Raw genomic sequence first — 18,893 nt, 5'->3', positions numbered from 1 at the left:
CCTCGACCAAACAAACACAGCAGCCAGGGTGGGCAAAAATAAATAATCTTTTCATATATATAAGTGATAAATGTTTCCACAAATATACAAAGTGCAACCATGACAAAAGCCCCCTCCTCTATATGGGGGTTTATTTACATGCTTCAGAAAGAAAAACCTTTCCCAGTTTCCGACAGGGCGGGTCGTGTGTGCAGCTGCAGAGAACAGTGATGATCCCTTCCGCATCTTCACAAGGGAATGGGGGGCTGCTGCTGCGGTCCCTCTGGTCATATATGCAACATTTGTGGTGATTTCAGAGAGCATTCTTATAATAAGTCCCAGAAAACGATCAAGCTCAGAGGACTTGTAGGGCTCCAAGGCCACACACATTTCAGATAGACACCTGTCACCCACAACTGCCCTGTGTCATATTGGGGGAGTTAAGGGCTCAGGGGCATCTGCATAGGCCTGGAAACACCAGTCAGGCTCTTGGCTTCCAAGTCTTGGGGGCCCTGACCCTTTGTACACCTCCCGAGATGCTGGGAGGAAGCCCCCTTGTCAGCAGGCTCATGGACACCGGCCCCTCTGGCCTGGGAGTCCATCCCAACCCAAACTGAAAGCAGTGCAAAATATATGAACGTGAGCTTTACACAATGTACAACCCTGAACTGAAAAAGTGCAAGAGAATGTGGAACGGACCTGGGCGGGGTCTGGGCACCACCCATCCTGAAGGGGGCTATGAGAGGGCAGAGGCAGCAGGTGTCTCAGGCACTTAAATATTAAGGCGATCATTGGCTCAGGTTTCCCTGGGAACTGCCATGATTTTTGTGAGTGAAGGGGGCTCAGCTGATGCCACCCCTAGAATGCTGGATTCAGCCATGTCAATACCACCATAGCTCCCTCCCAGCTTAAGGGGGTGGGGCAAACCCAGCCAAGAAAACCCTAGTTTGTCCTTTTCAGGGGTGTCAGAGCCAAAGCTAACTGGCTATCCAGCAAGACAGAGGTAAACATATTTATTCCTGAGTTCTCTAGAAAACAGTGGTCAAGCAGCCACCTGGGACCCTGTGGGTAGCACCTGCTCAAAGCCACTCACTGTCTCTTGCTACATGTCTCTCTGTCAGAGAGGTGAGCAATGAGTGGAGGAGGGGAGAAGGCCAGACATCCCCAGAAAGGACAGACTAGTCACCCCAGCTTGTTCAACTTCCTCCTCTTTTCCATTTTTACATAGAGAGAGACAAATCCCCACCCAAGCCCTCTCTGTAGGCACTGTCAGAAGTCTGTTCTGCCTCCTAGACAATAAATATATAAAACAAAGCTCTGGCAGACAGGCCCGAGGCCGCAGCTGCCAGGTACTTTTGGTCTCTTTCTCTGAACGAGACAGGAGGGTATTGAGGTCTCAGGAAGGGTCAAGGGTCCTGGGAGAAAGTGTTCTTCCTGCCTGTGACCAGCAGCAGGTTCCTGGAAGGGATGGGCCCAAGGCCATGACTCAAGCAGCATCATCCTCCAGGCTGACCATCTGTCTCTGTCAACCAAATGATAAATGCCAGAAACTGTCAGTCCAACATTCCATCAACATGGCAGGGGCCACCCACTCCTCACCTCCTGGCTCACCCTGATCCAGTTCCCCTCCTTGTGGGCCTGGCCTCAGCCCTGCTCTCCAACCTCCTGACCTCAGGCCCTCACGTTTCTATTCTCCCCACAGCCACCAGGGAATGCCTGTGAGCACTTGAGTCAGGTTGTGTCCCTCTGCCTAGAACACTCCATGGCTCCCACCACACTCAGAGCAAAAGCCCAAGTCCTGCCCTGAACCCACCATACTGCTACATCTGTCCCAGCTCTTCCTCATCCCTCCTTTCTCTAGTCCCCCTCCATCAATCTCTCTATTCCAACTACATTGGCCACCCCTGTGCTCCTCACACCAGGCAGGGTCCAGCCTCAGGGCCTTTGCACAGGCCATACTCTCTGCACACTACACATTCCCTGCTAAGAGAGATCTACCCCAACCACCTTATCTAAAATCACATCCCCTCCCTCCTAGCCCTACGAACTACTCTGTTACCCTTCTGGCTTTCTTGTTCTTCATCTACCCTGAGATCTCTCTGCCCCATTCCCCCATTCTTTGGGAAAGGCCTGGTCCTCAGTAGGGATGAGGAACACGCAGATAAATGCATGCCCCCCTTCGAGATCCCAGTGCTGAGGGCACTCACCGAGGGGTAGGTGTAGCCGTCCTGGCTGCGGCAGATGTGCACCTCATCCTCTGTGGTCTTCTGGTACACTGGGTTGTCAAAGTTGATGCTGTTAATGCTCTTAAGCCGCCAATTCCTCCAGAACAGGAAGGTACTGAAGCTCAGCATGATGATCAGTGCTGTGGGGAGAGGCGGCCCTCACTCAGCTGCCCGACACTCCACAACCCAGCTCAACAAGCACAGTGACCTCGCGTTACAACTCCTGGTCTTTTCGCTTGTTCATGTTTTATTCTGAATTTCAAGCAATTCTTGCCCATTGTTAAAAAAAAAAAGAAAACATCTACAGGGCCTCCCTGGTGGCACCAGGGGTTAAGTCTCAGTGCTATGAAGCTGTAGCACAAATTCTGTAGCCGCTGCAGCACAAATTCAATCCCTGGCCAGGGAGCAACCCACATGGCGCAGCAGAACTCTCCTGGCTCGCCCGCTGCTCCCCTCAGCAGTGTATTTCAGTCAGTGTGCCTTTTCTGCTCCCCACTCTGTCTCTGGTGAATCCTCTCACCCCCACCCCACGACTATACATACCCCAGTTCTTGTATGCATACATAAATTTTTAAAATCTTTTTAAAAAATCATTCTAGAAACACCAAGACCTGTAGAGTTCCAGCCTGGGGACTCAGCCTGGCCCCATTCCCCCACTGACACATTCTGTTTCTCTTCACGCATTGTCAGATCTGCAGGGGTGGGGTATTTATTTCATTCCCAGCTGTGTCTGGAAGTTTGGTACACAGTAGGCCCTCAACTGTTTGTTGTCCTCCCAAATATGAGACTATTATTGATTCTTCCAGGTTCCTTCCATGATTACCCACCCACGCATGGACTATTATTATTCCTTCTGTTTAAATGAGAGTGGGGCTGGATAGCCTTTGCATCATTTATTGGGGCCTCCCTGCCACCACCCACTCCTCCTCCAGTTCTTAGGCTCCAGTGTCCATCCAGGGAACACTACAGCTCACTTAGCACACCCAGATTCTGACCTGTGCCCAAAGGGTGGGTGAGTCTCCGGCTCTGCTGGTGGGATACTAGGCAGAGGTGAGGGACAGTCCCACCTGCCATACACGATTGTTGGGCACTGAAATGCAGGTCTCTGTGAGAAGGCCGGCTGTCGAAGGGACATCTCAAAAGGACAGCCAAAGAAAGGAAAAATAGGTGTGAAGCTAGCAGAACTCTTTGTTTCCTGGCTGTGTCCTCATTGCGCAGAAGCAGGTTTGATACACAGTACACACTAAACTGTACGTCGGAAATGAATAAATCTAGAAAGGGGTGCACGGTGATGAACACGACACATAGCAGGGTCACCGTATTCATGTGAGAAAAGGTGCACCAGGCCAGCCTGCTGGGAGGGAGGAAGTTTTGCAGGAAGCCGGGAGCAGGGTGGGACGTGCTTACCGATGGGAAGGACGATGTACAAAGTCCTCATGCCACCAGAGCCCTCCTCCTCTCCTCTGCTGACACCGTTGCCCAGGACTGCATGGGAGAAAGGAAAGGGGAGACTCAAACCAGCTGTGGGATGATCGACATGTAAAGACATTTTCCTTAAAATCCTTAAAAGTTCAAAAAGGAACTTGGAGCATTGGCTCCGATTTAGGAGGCTCTTCAGCTGTGCATCTGCAAGATATGGACAGAGCTGGCCCGTTGTGATGAGAGTGCACGTACATGCTCCAGCAGGCGAGATCACTGTTGGAATTTTTCAACCTGGTTCTGCATTTTATGGAAGGAGCCAATTTTGCATGGGGCAGGGACCACCTTTTCACCTTATAATGCTCAGAAATTTGGATCACACCAAAGCTTGAGTTGAATGTCCCCAGATAATAAAAAATAATGGGTGAAGGGACCTCATTACATAAACACATGTTATTTTGCACACCTGGCTGGACAAGTCACAGGCCCCATGTAAATGAAAGTTTAAAGTCCTCCAATCAGGCAAATGGGTTGGTAGGATTGACATGTCACATCCGGGACATGGTGAGCATGGTTAACCTTTGCAGGTTATATTCAAATCCTTCTTTTTTTTTTTTTTTTTTTTAAAGATTTATTTAATTATTTATTTATGCAAGCACTGGGTACAGTCAGAAGCACGGGAGGGTGAGAGAATTCACCAGAACCAGAGAGGAGAGCAGAACAGGCAGACTGACACTGCTCAGGGGAGCAGCGGGTGGCAGGAGAGGTCTGCGCACCATGTGGGGCCCTCGACTGGCAGCCGGGGATCGAACCGACGCTGCAGAGGCTGTGGGCAGCTTCGCAACCCAGCGGTCAACCACTGCACCACCGGGGAGGCCCCTTCTGGGTTTTAATTCCACTGGTAGTTGTCTACCCAGTTTTACCATTGTATATATTTAAGAAACCTTGAAACAAAGGGCCTCCCTGGAAGAGGGGTTAAATCTCAGCATTATTAAGCTATCGCCAGCATCCTTGGCCAGGGAAGTGACACACATGGAGCAGCAGACCTCTCCTGCCTCACCCGCTGCTCCCCTCAGCAATGTATTTCAATAGAGCTGCCTGTTATGCTCCCCACTCTGTCTCTGGTGAATCCTCTCACCCCATGCACCTCTGGCCTACACCCCAGTTCTTTTACGCAAAAATAAAAAGTCTTGAGGGAAAAAAAGAAAGAAATCTTATAACAAAAATAACTTAGGGCAGCAGTAGTGGGGTCCTTGAGAAGTTCTCTGCCCCTCCCTCCCCCATCCCCAATCAAGGCCTCCTCTGTCAGATTGAGAAGTCCTGATGGACCCCACTGTGGAATAGTTTTTTTGTGCCATGGGCGAGAAGGGTCCAGGCTTCCTTTAGCCACAGCAGTTCCTGCTTTATTTCATTTATGATTGAACAAAGGCTTCAGCTGCTCTGATGGAGGGGGTGGGGGTGGGTGAGAAATGTCTGAAACTTGCTGATGTGCCATTTTTTTCTGGCTAGAGAAGTCTATGATGTACTCCATTCTTGGCTGCTCAGAAACAAGGCCAAGCGCACTCTGGTGGACAAAGACATGAACAGCAGGTTTCCAATGACCAGAGCACAGCTCAGGGAGGTGCTTCACGTCCTTGAAACCTTAGATCAAGACCTTGAGAACAGGAAGAGGAGGGTGCAGAACTCACCTCAGAAACAAAACTTGGGGCCTCCCTGCTGGTGCAGGGGTTAAATCTCAGCACTATGAAGCTATCCGCAGCCTCTGCGACATGAGTGCAGCACACTTCTCTTGCCTCGCCCGCTGCTACCCTCCGCAGTCTATTTCAGTAGATCTGCCTGTTCTGCTCCCTACTCTGTCTCTGGTGAATCCTCTCAGCACCCCACTCTCTGCACCTTTGGCCCACACCCCAGTTCTTTTATGCAAAAATAAATAATAATAAAAAAAATACCATGTGAGTCCCAAGTGCTTTTGTGTCCTTCAGACTCTGCACCAAGGAGAGCCGCCCCTGCCTGAGCCCAGACCTGTTTCTGTTTCTGAATGAGCCTTGATAATCTTTCAAATTCTAGGGCCCCGGTGCCTGGTAGACTATGGGATTTGCAGCCACTATGAACTTCTACCCTCGCTCACCTTAACCCACAGGATCCCCACTATTTCTGGGAAGTTGATGGGCAATTAGTCCCATTTTCTGGGCAGGGAAACTATGGCATTAGGGATGCAAAAGCCATGTCAGAAACAGCAAAGGAGCCAAGATTAAATCCACGCTCTCTTCACCAAGACGCTTTTGGCCTCTGAAGGGACACATCTACATGCTCGTCTCCATGACTGGGGAGCAAGGGGGTTCCAGTCTTTACCTTGATGGGACATGGTCACTGTCTCGATCGTGGTGAGCTCAAGGATGACCCCTGACTTCGGGCGGGTGGTGTGCTTCAGCCCCACAGCTGTCGACGTGATTGTGGAGGGCCCCTGGGTGGTCACTGCAGGTTCAATCTCTGAAAGAAAACATTTCCCGAGTGCCATCAGCCATAAAGAAATAATGCACAGCAAATGCCGTGAGAACAATTCCATTAATGGCTAGGTTGTTATTCTATTGCTTGTTGTTGCTCAAAAAGGTAATTCACAGTAGGGACATACTGGCCCCAAATAGGACTATATAGTGTCTGTGTATTAAATGATCAAAAGGGAATCGCATCCACCTAAACACTCACAGTAATATTGCAATATTTTCTGTAACATTGTGAATTATGAGAAATATTTGGGTTTCATTCACAGTCCCTGGCTCACAGCTCCTGAGAATCTTGGCATAGAAGCTCCGTGACCTGTTCCCTTCCTGTTTCTGAGTTATATCCTTTGTATCAGTGATTAGTGAATAACTGGGTTTCCAAGTTCTTGAAAACTTCTAGCAAATTAATTGAACCTGAGGTAGGGCAGGGGGAGAGGCAAGGAGGGGCTCCTGGGAATATCTGATCCACAGTCAGTCTTTCAGAAAGAGAGGTAATAGTCTGGGCCTCTGAAGTGGAGGGTGGCCTTGGGAGGCTGAGCCCTTAATCTGTGAAATCAGATGCATCTCTGGGTAGAAAGTGTCAGAACTGAGCTGAATTAAGTTGAATGCTCAGACACCATGTTGATGTCTAAGAATCAACTGTTGGCATGGGGAAGCCTCCACACATTCATGGTGGAATCAGGTCTGGGAACCCTACACAGTTACCCCAATTCATGAGACCCTAACAATGGTGCCCTGGGACCTTGTTCTCCCATATGACAGATGAGCAAAAGGAGGCACAGAAAGTCCAGTGGCAGGGCCCAGTCATAACAGGTGGCATAGGCAGGCCTTGTGCTCACGTGGGCTGGTGCCCTCACCTATGAGGCAGTTCTTCTTGTCCTTGGCCAGCACCATGCCATCGGGGCAGGCACAGGTGAACTTGGGTGAGTGGGAGTTGATCTGTGGGGCTGGGAGACACAGGTACTGGCAGCCACCATTTTGGAGGGCGGGCCTCTCACACCAGTTCACCCCTGAGATGAAAGAGACATGGAGTCAAGGCAAGAAAAAGGTCAGAAAGTTCTAGAAAATTCCAGAGTACCTGCACGAAGCAAGCAGCCACCCCCTCTTTACCTCTTGGCTGTGTGAGATTGTGGAATAGGACAATGTCCTCTGGGGACAATAGGTTTTCAGCCAACAAATTAATGTCCGAGCCTGTGAGGCGGTTAGCACTGAAAATGGCTTCGTTGATGATATCTGTCCAAAAGACTTTATCCTAGATGGACATAAAAGAAAGATGACAGATCTCATTTATCCAAGGGGTGGGACACAGACCACTATCTTCCCTCAGACCCCTAAATCTCTGCAGGTCTCTGGGAAGAAGCAGTTCTGAATGGTATCATCATTTCTTTTGTCTCTTATGAATTTTTTTTTTAATAGAGGCATGTTTTATTTATTTATTTGTTTGTTTGTTTGTTTTGTCTATACATGCACTGGGTACAGTCAGAAGCGCGGGAGGGTGAGAGAATTCACCAGAGCCAGAGCGGGGAGCAGAGCAGGCAGAAGGACCGAAGTACACTGCTGAGGGGAGCAGCGGGCGGCAGGAGAGGTCTGCGCGCCATGTGGGACCCTCCTCCGGTGGCCGGGGAGCGGCCGGGGAGCAGCCGGGGATCGAACCGGCGCCGCAGAGGCCGCGGGCAGCTTCGCAACCCAGCGCTCAACCGCTGCGCAACTGGGGAGGCCCTCTTATGAATTTAATTGTAGTAAAATACACATAATATAAAATGTTATGTGTAAGCCATTTTTAAGTGCACAGTTCAGTGGCATTAAGCATATTTACACTGTTGTGCAGCCAGCCATCTCCAGGGCATTTTCATTTTTCCAGCTAAAACTCTGTTCCCATTAAATACCAACTCCCCTCACACCACCTCCCTGAGCCCCTGGCACCCACTATCGACTTTCAGTCTCTATGGATTTGACCACTAGGGGCTCATCTAAGCAGAATCACACAGTGTTTGTCCTTTTGTGACTGGCTTTTTTCACTTAGCAATGATCTCAAGGGCCAACCACGTTGTAGCATGTGTCAAAAGTTCTGTTCTTTTTAAGGCTGAGTAATATTCCATTGTAGAGCTATACATTTATTTGTTTACCCATGCATTCTTGATGGACACCAGGATGATTCCAAGCCTTGGCCACTGTGAATTAAGTTGTTTGACCACATTTCTTTAGAACATGGGACACTATTTTGGGTCAGATAAGCCTCTATGGGGCCCCTCTCCTCTTGTAGGTGAGGAGCAGCATCCCTGTCTTCTACCAACTAGATACCAGCACTAACACCCACCCCTGCCAAGTTATGACAACAAAAAGTCTCCAAACATTTCCAAATGTCCTATGGGAGGCAAGATGACCTAAAAGTGTGAACCACTTAGACCTTTCGAGACTCCTCTGTGAGAAGAAAATAGAAATAATTCTGGGTCTAAGACCTGTTTACAGTCACAGGCAGTTTTCTGAGTGAATCTTGGCTTGAACATAGCAGCCAAAGTGTATTGACCCCTTAACATGAGCACTCAGGCTTCTTATGAGAGTGGCACATGGTAAACAACCTGAATCACCTAAGGCACAGAAGGTGCACATGTGCTTCCTGCCCCTACCTCGAAGATGGCCAAGGAGAAGGGGTGCGCCAGCCTTTTCTCATCCTCCAAAACAGTCTTCCGGTTCCCCCCATTGACATCAATGCTGGAGATGGAGTGGAGCTTGGAGTCTACCCAGTACAAGCGGCCACCGGAAAGATCTAGAAGCCACAGGTGGACAAGGAGAGGTCAGGCTAATACCAGAGGGGCCTTTGGGCTCGGGCACTCCTCTCCTAGAAGAAGGGAGCCCCCGCAGATGCAGCAGAGACAAGCCCGGCCATAGAAGTCTGACCACACCCCTCATGTGTGAGCCTGAACCTGGGCTGGAGCTTAGTCTCAGGTTATAAAAATCTCAGGCAATAAAATTCTCGGGTTGGTTCATGGTCTGTTTGGGGAGCCCCTTAGCAACACTTCTCTCTCTTCCAAGACTGCACCTGACCCCATGGAACCCTGGTCCCAAGAACATACCCAAAGTGATGCCGTTGGGCCACTGAATATCTTCTGTCACCAGAGAGTAAATGTCCACACCATTTAGGCCCCCCTTCTTGATCTTGGCTGGAGTTCCCCAATCTGTCCAGTACATGAAGCTGGTGGGACAACCAAGAGAACAGATGTGATGACGACAGTGAGGGAGGCTCCCAGTTTCCACCTGGTAGCTAGGCTGGGGCTCCAGATACACTCCCAAATACAAAGTCCCATGGTTCTTTCTGTTTCCCCAGCCTTGCTGACCCCAGGGCCTGCAACCTGCAGAAATCCAGCAGATTTGAGAAACTTTGAGACAAAAGGAGATTTTTATTCCAATGTCAGGACTGGGCCCTGGAATCTACACCTTGAACACCGATTTTTTTTTTTTTTTTAAGATTGATTTTTTTATTTATTTATGCATCCAAGAACGGTGGTGTAGGCCAAAGGTGTGGGGGGTGAGAGGATTCACCAGAGACAGAGTGATCCGTGGAACAGGTAGATCCACTGAAATACACTGCTGAGGGGAGCAGCGGGCAAGGCAGAAGAGGTCTGCTGTGCCATCTGGGTAGCTCCCTGGCTAGGGATCGAACCCATGCCGCAATTCCTGGCGATAACTTGATAGCACTAGACTTTAACCTGTGCTGAGATTTTAACTCCTGTGTCACCAGGGAGGCCCCTACAGTATTTGTTCTTTAGCATCTGACTTCTTGCACTTAGCACAATGTCCTCAAAGTTTATCGATGTTGTAATGGATAAACTTCCTCTCCCTCCCCACTCCAGTGGGGAATGTGTTGGTGAGGAGAATGGGGCGTCCACGGCACTTCTGGTGCACATTATGAAGCATAATTTGATCCTTGCCCGTACCCCTTATGTAGTATTCCAAGTTCTAGAATGTTATGCTGCAGATAAACTACAAAGACTCACATGCAAAGGTATTTAGAGGCATTGGAGATGCTTTGTGTGCAACATAGGGGGAAAAAAGAGGGATGTTGAGGAGCCTCCCTAGTGGCTTAGGGGTTAGTCTTGGCTCTATCACAGCTACAGGCCCGAGTTCAATCCCCAGGCAGGGAGAAACCACATGGCACAGCAGACCTCTCCTGTCTCGCCTGCTGCTCCCCTCAGCAGTGAATTTCAGTCGGTCTGCCTGTTCTGTTCCCCACTCTGTCTCTGGTGAATCCTCTCAATCCCCATACCTCTGGCCTGTACCCCAGTTCTTGTATGCATAAACAAACAAATTTAAATAAATAAATAAATAAATAAATCTTTAATAAATAGATAAATCATGGCCACAGGGAACAATTCCCATTAGATCAAAGGAAAGAGGCAGAGGACAATGATCGGCCGCTACTTGGAAAAAAGAAACACAAGGAGGCCCTTCCCACCACTTGTATCTATGTGGGCTGTGTTTGGGAGGACCTCTCCTGCAGTTGGAGGTCTAATGGACCACGTGTCCCTATGCCAAATGAGAGCATTTGTCTTGTTCACCTAGGGACGGCCCTGGCCTACCTTCACCCTCATCTGAGTTGTGAACCCCACGTGAAGAGAGCCAAGCTTGCCTTCCCCGGTGTTCTCTACCCAAGGCCAAATGCTACCTTTTTTCCCATTGTTACCACCAGGACAGGCTGTCCTTCCTGGATTGTCACCACCCCTCCCAAGAATTGTGAAATTCCACATGTAAGATGCTGAGGTGACAGATATGGTCCAACAAATACAGAGGACATGGGGCTCTCCCAGGGACAGTTCCTGTGGGCCCTGGAGCTGCTGAGTCAGCCGTGGGCCTCTGCAGATGGCCACCAAGAGCTCCGCTGGGTGGCAGGCTTCGCTGTCCTACTTCTCCAAAAAAAAGTCAATTGAGGTCCTCTCTGGAGGTGCAAGGGGTTAAGACACAACTATGAAGCTGTCCACAGCCTCTGCAGCACAAGTTCGATCTTCCACTGGCCAGGGAGCTACCCACATGGCGCAGCAGACCTCACCTGACTCGCCCACTGCTCCCCTCAGCAGTGTATTTCAGTCAGTCTGCCTGTTCTGTTCCCCGCTCTGTCTCTGGTGAATCCTCTCACTCCCAGCACCTCTGGCCTGGACCCCAGTTCTTGTATGCATAAATAAATTTTAAAATAAATAAATAAATAAATCTTTACCAAAAAAAAAAAAAAAAAAAAAGTCAATTGACTGATGCTGGACTTGAGTAATTTTATCTTTCTCCAATTACCTCCCTGCAAAGGCTACTCTGTCACAAAATACTAGCGAGATACTAAATACTAACAAACAGAAACGAGAACTTAAATTTCTAATAAGTGTTAATTTCTAATATCAATTTAATCAATGCGGTAATTTCTGATTCTACATCCTATTCCAGACAGCAGGACTTTTCAGGGTCCGATTTTATCTCTGGTGACACAACAGACATGGAGAGGGGTTGATTCCCAGGAACCGCAGAGGGTTGGTGGGAAGGCCATGCTCCCAGGCAGCTCCAAACAGCCCTCTCCACACTCAATCTGATTTACTTCAGATACAAACCTTCCCACCATGAGTTCTAGCCAGTTCTAGAACACCTTCATTCCCTGTGCCCTCTCAGCTTTGGGAATACCCACCCGTGGACAGGATCCACCACAATGGCCCGAGGCTTGGAGCCTTTCTCCTTGAAAAGCGTCTTCCTCTTGGTCCCCTTGGTGTCAGCCACAGAGACGGTGCCGAGGATAGAGTCGGTCCAGTATAAATTGCCGTGGATCCAGTCCACTGCCAGCCCATCGGGGGCCTGGAGGTCCTCGCCAATGACGGTGTCATAGGAGGAGAAGCTATGGGCTCTGTCAATCTGGGTGCTGAAGAGGAGGAGGAGAGAGTCAGGGCCAAGGGAGCACATTTCACTGGGGACCCAGGGCTAGGTGCCAAAGCTCACCTATAGATCTTCCTTTGGGATAAGTCGGACCAGTAGATTCTGTTGCTGGCCACCTCGGTGTCCAGGGCAACCACATTCTTTAGGTTGGGGATGAGGCTGGTGTATTCGCTTCGGTCCAAAGTCATCTTCCTCACCTCATGGCGGTTGGTGAAAAATAGGTAGGCGATGGTGCCTGGGAACACAAGAAGGTGCTCAGAGGAGTGGAGGGACCCTAGACACACCCACTCTTGGCACCCTAGGGGTCTGAGTGGACCAGAGGAAACACCCAGGATATGAAGTGGAAGAGTGTCTTCCAATTAAGAACTGCAAGGTTCTGAAGCTCTGAAAGCAGGGACCTTGCACATCACAGAGGGCTCTACGTCTGCTTCAACTTGCTTCAAACACAACCTAGTCAGCCCATATCCCCACCACCATCCCTGACTCTCACCCCACGTTGGAGCCAAATATCAGACTACAGTGTGCCCTGTCCTGAATCTGCAGAAAGTATCCAAATGAGACCATCCTAAACCTGCTTACTCTGCCTCGCCTATTCCTTCCAAAAGAACCACAACCAAGACTCCTGCCCACAGCTCTCCTTGCTTCCTCCACCTCCCTGGGGACAATTCCTGTGGGCCCTGGAGCTGCTGAGTCAGCCGTGGGCCTCTGCAGATGGCTGCCAGGAGCTCCACTGGGTGGCAGGCTTCGCTGTCCTACTTCTCCAAAAAATAGTCAATTGACTGACCCTGGACTTGAGTAATGCTGCTTCCCATGTGGCCCATAGCATGCGCTGCGCTCCTCTTAGGGTGACAGTGAAATCTCAACTCCTGGTGTGTTTTGTGATCTCAGTGCAAGTGATACCAGGGAACTGCTACTCTACCCCAGCAGAAGTGGGGCGGCATGGGGACAGGAAGCCCTTATTGCAGGAGAGGAAGACAGAAACCCTTGGGGAAATGAAGGAAGCTCTAAGACATTTCTGCAAAATTAATCCACATTGGAATTACACCACATGTGTGTCTGGGTGATGGGACAACTCCCTCAGGACAACAACACCTCCAAAACCATAAGATTCCTGGTTTAGGTGATCCTGAGAATGACTGCATAGTTGCAGTTATAATGTGAGCCTCAGAGCAAAAAGAAACTCGACTACTTAGATTCATTATGAACAAATCTGTTTTGGTCTCTTTTCAGTAGATTTGCTGTCAGAGGTGTGAGTTCGTTTTGTTAATAAGAATGGCTGGAACGGATGCAGCTGCAGATTAGGTCTTTTCACCTCTTACCCTCTGAAGTCCATCCCAAACTGCCCCAGAAAGGAAGGAGAGTCTCTTTCCAGTCCATCAGCAGGGCTGGGGGCTGCAAAGCATTCCCTGGGGGGGGGTGACCTGTGTCTACTGAGAAGTCAGACATGTGCCAACCTTCTAAGAAGGCTAATTCTAACTAGGCTGCTTGTCCACCTGCCAGAGGTCTGGGGAGCAAACAGTCTGCCCCCTGCGTCATTTTAGTCTATACAAAGTTCAGATTACGAAACTCCCCATTACATTTGCTTTAGTGGCCAGACCCACCCCTCCTACCACTGCCCCACGCTCACCTGTAGCCTTGCAGGCTTTGGTGTGGGGGTCCAGCTGGAAGCCCTCCATGCATTCACACTTGTAGCTGCCCTGGAAGTTCACGCAGAGCTGGCTGCAGGTGTCAAGGTCCTGACACTCGTCAATATCTGTGAAATGGGACAGAATAAGAGGTTTGGGGCATTCTTCACTCTGGGCTGTGGCTGGAATGATGGGGTCCCACCCAAGTTATGCCTCTCAGGGACAGCCCACCAATCTGGGAAAGACCACGGGGCCAGGGTGTCAGTGACCATCAAGTTCAGAAATGAAATCATGGAAACGGACAAGTGTCACTTCCAACAATGACCCCGGCCGCACGGTTAACCTCCGGGCACAGCCGACAGGGCAATGCTGCATCAACTGAGATTTCTTTAATTATTAAACCCCAAAGGCAAGAATGGCTGAAGAGCCAATGCAGACCAAGTGCTCCTGGAAGCCCCAACCTGTGCTAGACATCCCGTACATCTAGTAAAATCCTCCCAAAAGATTTCACATCCACTTAACAGGTGCACAGACACAGAGGAGCCTGTCTCAGGAATCACCTTCACATCTTCGCTGGTCTACCAGCCGGAAGCCCTCGGGGCACAAGCACTTGTAGCCGATCTTGAGGTCGTTGCAGATGTGGGAGCAGCCACCCTTGTTGTCTAAACACTCATTGGTCCCTGCAAGGGTGGGGGCACAGATCGGTGACACCCAGGCCTCCTGCCACCCCTCCCCCATCATCCCTCACTATTTCACCATCTTTTATCATAATCACGATGACTTGGAGGCCAGTAAAGTATCATGAGAGGGCTTTTAACAACTAATGTCACACACACAACCCCGTGGATGAACCCGGAGGATGTTATACTCAGTGAAATAAGCCAGGCACACAAAGACAAATACTGTTAGAGGTCCCTAGAGGAGTCAAATTCAGAGGCAGACAGTAAAGAGTGGGTGCCAGGGGCTGGAGGGATAGAGGAATGGGAGTTAGTGTTTAATGGGGACAGTTCGGGAAGATGAAAAAGTTCTAGAGTTGGATGGTGGTGGAGTTGCACAATAATGGGGATGTCCTTAATGTCACTGAACTGGACACATAAAAAATCACTTTGGAGGTAATTTTATGTTTCTTAACAACAATTAAAATTTCTTTAATTATAAAAAATAAACTCTATATACCACAAACATATATTAACCTAGTGAATCCTCTCAATACCTAAGGATATTGAACAACAAACTGGGGAAACTGAGGCAAAGCCAAAGTAAAATAACTCATCCAAGATCACACCACTGGGCTCAAATGCAAGGCACTTGGCGCTAGAATTCAGGCTCCTGCCGTCATCACCAGGCATGGGCCACAGCTGTCCTACCACCCATTCTTACTCAGCCCAACAGCTAGGGACAGGGCTTATATACTTTCAATAGTTGAAAAGAAAAATAAGAACCAAAAGAAAAACATTAGCTCATGCCACATAAAAGTTGTATGAAATTTAATCGCCGGGGCCCATTACGGAGTTTTCTTGGAGAACAGCCATGAGCTTTCATTTACATGCTGTCTAGGGTTACTCTCAAGCAGAACAGCTGCGACTAAGACCTAGAGCCCTAAAGTTCAAAACATTTACTCTCTGACCCTTTCCAGAGAAGTTTGCTGCCTCTGCTTTGTACTATACATCTACTCCCAACAGGGTCATTCCAGTATCCACCACATAGAGGGTCCAGTTACAAAAAAAAATCCCAAGACAGAAGCAAGTTTCCAGGAAAAGAATTCATTTTCTTTCTTTTACAGTTCACTTTTCTGGGGGAAATCTCCTAAAAATGCCTGTTAATGATAGGTGACCAAAAAGTACTCATTAATGATGTGTTACAGGCCACCGAGCATTGGTGAGACAACGAACATCATGTGGGTTCATCCCAGCAGCACTAGGAACCCTGAGCAGATTCCTGTCCCAGTCTACAGATGTGAAAACTGAGGAAGAGAAGCTGCTTATGCCCAAGGCCCCCCATGTCTGTCTCACTCCAGAACCAAAGCATAGGAACCCTTCAGCTCTTCAAGGGTATATGGGCAGGAGCCTAGCATCCCCTACATGCCCTGCATCCCACCAGCTCCATGAGCTGCTGGCACCCCAGGGCTTACCACACTCCTTGAGGGGTTCATCTGACCAGTCCCGGCAGTTCCTGACAGAGTTGCAGACTTTGTCCATGGTGATGCATTCACCGCTGTGGCACTTGAACTTGTTGGGCCCCTCACACAGGGTCACTGTAAGAACCAAAGTCAGGCACTTTTTAGGGCAGAGCCTGCTTAGTGTTCTTTCATAATTTAATAGTCAATGGTTACAAAAATATATCCAAATGTATTCATTAGTAAAACTTAGAGCAGGAGTTAGCAAACTCCCACCCAAGGCTAAACCAGCTCACTGCTTGTTTGTTTAAGCAACATTTTATTGTTTCATTGTCAACAGGAAGCCCATCTTTTTTTTTTTTAAGATTTATTGATTGATTGATTTTTATTGATTTATACATACAAGCACTGGGTACAGTCAGAAGTGTGGGAGGGTGAGAGAATTCACCAGAGCCAGAGCAGGGAGCAGAGCAGGCAGAAGGACTGAAGTACACTGCTGAGGGGAGCAGCGGGCAGCAGGAGAGGTCTGCGCTCCATGCGGGACCCTCCTCCGGTGGCCGGGGAGCAGCCAGGGATCGAACCGGCACTGCTGAGGCTGCGGGCAGCTTCGCAACCCAGCGCTCAACCGCTGCACCACTGGGAGGCCCAGAAAGCCAAATTTTTACATACTGCCTGGGGCTCTTTCCATGCTGCGGTAACAAAGCTGAGTCATTGGAACAGTCTATGGACCAGAATGGAAACTATTTATCACCTGGCTTCTTATGGTAAGGTGTGCAGACTTCTGGCCTAGATTATCAGGATCACGTGCTGCATAGTGACATTCCTGCCAATGAATGTGTATCCAACAGCTGTCCTTCTATGAATCCTAACTGTGTGGTAGGCAACACCAGGTAGGGTCTTAGTTGCCCAAAGCACTTCTTAGAATGTATCTCTTCACTCTTATGCTCTTAGAGGTAATAATGGTCATCCTAATTTTTTTTAAAAAGATTTATTTATTTATTTATACAAGCACTGGGTATAGTCAGAAGCACGGGAGGGTGACAGAATTCACCAGAGCCAGAACAGGGAGCAGAGCAGGCAGAGGGACCGAAGTACTCTGCTGAGAGGAGCAGCGGGCGGCAGGAGAGGTCTGCGTGCCATGTGGGACCCTCCTCCGGTGGCCGGGGAGCAGCCAGGGATCGAACTGGCGCTGCAGAGGCTGCGGGCAGCTTCGCAACCCAGCGCTCAACCGCTGCGCCACCGGGGAGGCCCAGATCATCCTAATTTTTGAGGCTATCATTTTCTTATTTTTTTCATTAATAGCTCTATCAAATACATTGAGCAATACAGTGTTGAATTTTGCTTGTTTTCAAACCTTATAAAATACTATATCCAGTAATCTGCTGCTTGCCGCTTTTTTTTTTTTTTTTAAAGATTTATTTTACTTATGCATACAAGAACTGGGGTGGAGCCCAGAGGTGTGGGGTGTGAGAGGATTCACCAGAGACAGATTGGGGAGCAGAACAGGTAGATCTACTGATACACACTCTTATTGGCACACTCTCATTGGTGCAGTGGGCGAGACAGGAGATATCTGCCTCGCCATGTGGGTTAGCTCTCTGGCGTGGGATCAAACTCAGGCAGCAGTGGCTGGTGATAGCTTTGAACTGATGAGACTTTAACCCCTGTGCCACCAGGGAGGCCCTGCTGCTTGCTTCTTGCTCCCAGCCCCAAGGTTGAGGGGCTCACCTGCATGGTGTCTGAGAGTTGTAGCCTTATTTTCTCAGCTGTGTTTGATATTCCATCATGTCTATACCACCATTTAAATATTGGGGCTTCTCCGGTGGCGCAAGGGGTTAAGCACCGCACTATGAAACAATCCGAAGCCTCTGCAGCACAAGTTTGATCCCCGGCCTGCCAGGGAGCAACCCACATGGCGCAGCAGACCTCTCCTGTCTCACCCGCTGCTCCCCTCAGCAGTGTATTTCAGTCAGTCTGCCTGTTCTGTTCCCCACTCTGTCTCTGGCGAATCCTCTCACCGCCCCCCCCCCCCGCATCTCTGGCCTGTACCCCAGCTCTTGTATGCATAAATAAATAAATCTTTAAAAAAAAAGAATTCTAGAGAAGGATGTGGTGGTGGTTTTCAAGAGTGTGAATGTAATTAATGCTACTGAACTGTACACTTAAAATGGTTAAGATGGTAAATTTTACATATGTGTATTTTGCCACAGTTACTTTTTTTTTTTTAATTAACTCTGCTGCTGATGAACATTCTGGTTGTTCCAGTGTACAGTTGCTGGTTCTGGTTTCTCCCATGCTCATGCCCAGGAGTGCAAGTGCCATTATAAATTCAGGAAAGTGCCTTCTGTGGAATAGTACTGTGCATGCAACTCTCTAAGTCCTGTACCCTCCAACCTCATCAAAGCTCATAGTCCTGAAGTAGGTGCTTTCAGTACACACATTTCTTTTCAGTGAGTGAAAGTGAGGCCTAGGGAGATCTGATACTTGCCCAAGGACACACAGCAGGGTAGGGGCTTCCCCCGGAGGATCTGCCCTCAGCTCCTCAGCTCTACCCTCATCCAGGATCCAACCAGATCCTCCTCCCATCCACAACCCCCTAACCCCCAACTGCAGCAAGGAGCTCACCATTGATGCAGCCAAGTTCATCACTCATGTCCTTGCAGTCATACTCTCTGTTGCACTGGCGGCTGCCGTGGATGCAGGTCCCATCGGAACACTGGAACTCGTCAGGCCGACATGTAACAATGGCTGAAAACAGAGATCTGGTGTCAGTTTTTCTCCAGGAGCAGTAAAGAGCAAAGGACCCCCACCTTCCTCACAGATTCCAAGAGGCTAACAGGAGGCAGCTGCCTGGGACCTGGGGGACAGCGTGTGGACTGGGTAGAGCTTTAGAGATGCAAAAACCTTGTCCACCAGCAGAGTCAATTACTTGTCCATTTTACCTGCTCCCCACTACAGGGAAAAACTCCCCAGGTATATCTAGCTTCATATTCTAAATGTTAACCAATGGAAATTTGAGAAGATCATTGCTTATAGCAGCAAGTACAATGAAGAAAAATTAGTTGGAAAAGAAGAACATGGGGGGGGGCAAGGACCCTAATACAACTACTAGGGTTTTCACTTC

General features: G+C 49.1%; 1 protein-coding gene across 1 annotated transcript in view; it reads right to left on the bottom strand.

The window, feature by feature from the left end:
• Nucleotides 1-1,465: 1,465 nt before the first annotated feature.
• The window catches only part of LDLR (low density lipoprotein receptor), a gene marked incomplete at both ends in the record, with an annotated part of 32,150 nt that continues 14,722 nt past the window's right edge, over nt 1,466-18,893 (bottom strand). The window contains 14 exons of the mRNA XM_084249965.1: nt 1,466-1,501; nt 2,187-2,344; nt 3,612-3,689; nt 5,976-6,113; nt 6,982-7,134; nt 7,235-7,376; nt 8,752-8,891; nt 9,199-9,317; nt 11,787-12,014; nt 12,092-12,263; nt 13,656-13,781; nt 14,214-14,333; nt 15,785-15,907; nt 18,395-18,517. Of these exons, the coding sequence (XP_084106091.1) occupies nt 1,466-1,501; nt 2,187-2,344; nt 3,612-3,689; nt 5,976-6,113; nt 6,982-7,134; nt 7,235-7,376; nt 8,752-8,891; nt 9,199-9,317; nt 11,787-12,014; nt 12,092-12,263; nt 13,656-13,781; nt 14,214-14,333; nt 15,785-15,907; nt 18,395-18,517 (1,856 nt within the window). The remainder of the gene's footprint in view (nt 1,502-2,186; nt 2,345-3,611; nt 3,690-5,975; nt 6,114-6,981; nt 7,135-7,234; nt 7,377-8,751; nt 8,892-9,198; nt 9,318-11,786; nt 12,015-12,091; nt 12,264-13,655; nt 13,782-14,213; nt 14,334-15,784; nt 15,908-18,394; nt 18,518-18,893) is intronic.

The sequence above is a fragment of the Talpa europaea genome (genome assembly GCF_964194135.1).
Source record: "Talpa europaea genome assembly, chromosome: 12".
NCBI lineage: Eukaryota > Metazoa > Chordata > Mammalia > Eulipotyphla > Talpidae > Talpa > Talpa europaea.
The sequence above is the reverse complement of the archived record's forward strand: the minus strand, read 5'-3'. Positions and strand labels throughout refer to the sequence as shown.